The 2261-nt window shown below is 45.4% G+C and overlaps 1 protein-coding gene across 1 annotated transcript; it reads left to right on the top strand.

The window, feature by feature from the left end:
* The first annotated feature begins 667 nt into the window (after nt 1–667).
* Nucleotides 668–1571, top strand: LOC137963220 (uncharacterized). The gene is made up of 3 exons (XM_068810390.1): nt 668–1045; nt 1227–1370; nt 1422–1571. Exons 1-3 carry the CDS (start codon nt 668–670, stop codon nt 1569–1571), a joined length of 672 nt encoding a protein of 223 aa, XP_068666491.1.
* The last annotated feature ends 690 nt before the right edge of the window (nt 1572–2261 follow it).

Raw genomic sequence — 2261 nt, 5'->3', positions numbered from 1 at the left:
TAAACTGATGGGTTTTGACTTTACAGTTGAATATAAACCTGGCAGTTCGAATGTGGAGGTTGATGCTTTGTCTCGTCGGTACCTTCCAAAGCCGCACTTACATGCTATCAGTCAGCCCAGAGTTCTCTAGTTGGATTCTATTAGGGAGGAGACACAACAGTATCCGGAACTTCTTGCATTATATCATGAGATTCAATAGGGGACATCGAATCGACATTAGACGATCTAGGATCGTCTAATCCTGTTCAAAAACTGGATTTTTTCGCACCACACGTCGCCACTTAGTACCAGAATTTTAGCCTCTTTCCATGATAGTACACATGAGGGCCGACAGAAAATATATTTTCGGATCAGTCGAGACTTTTATTGGAAGGGTATGAAGCACAGTGTAGCCGGTTATGTGATGGCTTGCCAGATTTGTCAACAGAATAAAACTGAATCTTTAAGTCCAGCAGGGTTGCTCCAACCACTTCAGCTACCGTCACAAGTCTGGTCCGATATATCCATGGAGTTCATTGATGGCCTTCCCCCCTCGTCCGGTAAATCAGTTATATTTGTAGTGGTTGACCGTTTCTCAAAGTATGGCCATTTCCTCCCTTTGGTGCATCCTTACACTACAGGTCAAGTAGCTCAACTATTCATGGATAATATTGTCTGATTACATGGGATGCCTGCCTCCATTACCAGTGACAGGGATGCCATCTTTACCAGTACGTTCAGGAAGGAACTATTCAAGCTGCAAGGCATGAAGTTGGTGTTCTCTTCTGCCTACCATCCACAGACTGATGGACAGACCAAGGTCATTAACCGAACGAATGAGATGTATCTCCGTTGTTTTGTGAGGGACTCACCTAAATGGTGGGTTAAGTGGTTGGCATGGGCAGAATTCTATTACAACACATCCTACGACAGCACACTCGGCACTATTCCATTCAAGGTAGTATATGGCCGAGATCTGTCTCGACTTTTATCGTATGAACCAGGTGCATCCAAGGTTGCCACCTTGGACCAGGCTTTAGCAGAAAGGGACGCCATGCTCAGTGAGGTGCGCACTCATCTCCAAGAGGCCCAACATACTATGAAATTATATTATGATAAACATCACTGAGAAGTATTCTTTTCTCCAAGAGATTACGTAATGGTTGCGTCTTGAACATTACAGGCAGCTTTCACTGACAGCCTCCAAATGCCACAAGCTATCTCTGAAGTATTATGGTCCCTTTCAGGTGTTAGACCTCATTGGCACAGTCGCCTACCGCTTACAGCTTCCACTAGAAGCAAAGATTCCCAATGTGTTTCACGTCTCCCAACTGAAGGCCTTCCAGGGTGACTCCCCCATGTTGCACACTCCTCTGCCACCACTACATCAGGTACGTGTCCTTTCTACTCCAGTGTAGGTGTTGTTGGCTCGTCACATTCAGGGCGATTTGGAGGTACTCGTGCAGTGGGCTGACGTTGACCCCAGTGACACTACATGGGAGCCCTTAGCAACTTTCCGGTCTCTATACAACTCTTTTGAGCTCGAGGACAAGCTTTTTCTCCAAGAGGGGGTGATGTTATGGACTCCATAGCATCCCGAGTTATCAACAGGCATAGGAATTAAATTATGTTATTTCCCTTTTCATGTATTTCAATTTGGTTTGGTTTGGTTTGGAGGTAATTTGGAGTGAACCAATTGACCCATGGGTCTAGCTTGTATTTTCGTTCCCAAACCTATTTATTGGGATGCCAAGATGGATGAAGGTTAAGCATTGAGAAATTTAGTTTAGACAAGTCAGATTCTCCCTCTGAGGTCTAGGTCGAATTCTCCCTTTGAGGTTCAGGTCGAATCTCCTTCAAGGTTCAATCCATTCCATTCTAATTTCCACCATTACACATTCAAGGAACAAGAATCCTCTTCCAGCATCAACAGGCAATATGGAAGGAAGAGAGGGAAGAAGGGTGACACGACAACATCTTCCCTAACCATTGGTCGTTCTAAGCACCCTAAGTCACTCCCTTCATCGTCATTCAACCTGGAAGCCAGAGGAGATCGCCGGGTGACTCGATCCATGGCAAGGGAACCTAACACGTAGTCCCCTTCCTTGTATGAGACATCCCTCTACCCCTTGTCATAGAAGTCCTTTATACGAACTTGTACCTTGAGGAGGCGATCCAAAATATTATGTAGCACTTGGTCCCATTCAATGAGTGCTTGGTCAATAGAGTCTACTCGGGTGGAGCCCGAAGTATAAGAGAGAAGCCGAGGAGAATCTCTTCCA

Source organism: Aristolochia californica, unplaced genomic scaffold (assembly GCF_029961685.1).
Source record: "Aristolochia californica isolate CCGP_79_NKW_82.1479 unplaced genomic scaffold, dmAriCali1.0.hap1 SCAF_4, whole genome shotgun sequence".
Taxonomy (NCBI): domain Eukaryota; kingdom Viridiplantae; phylum Streptophyta; class Magnoliopsida; order Piperales; family Aristolochiaceae; genus Aristolochia; species Aristolochia californica.
This window is presented reverse-complemented; position numbering and strand designations above follow the sequence as displayed.

Bases quoted from the DNA above. Each gene is read 5' to 3' on its own strand.
- LOC137963220 (XM_068810390.1), top strand. From the start codon at position 668: ATGCCTGCCTCCATTACCAGTGACAGGGATGCCATCTTTACCAGTACG. The intron at 1,046-1,226 runs GTGCGCACTCAT...GGTCCCTTTCAG, and splicing joins GGGACGCCATGCTCAGTGAG to GTGTTAGACCTCATTGGCAC. The intron at 1,371-1,421 runs GTACGTGTCCTT...CGTCACATTCAG, and splicing joins CTCTGCCACCACTACATCAG to GGCGATTTGGAGGTACTCGT.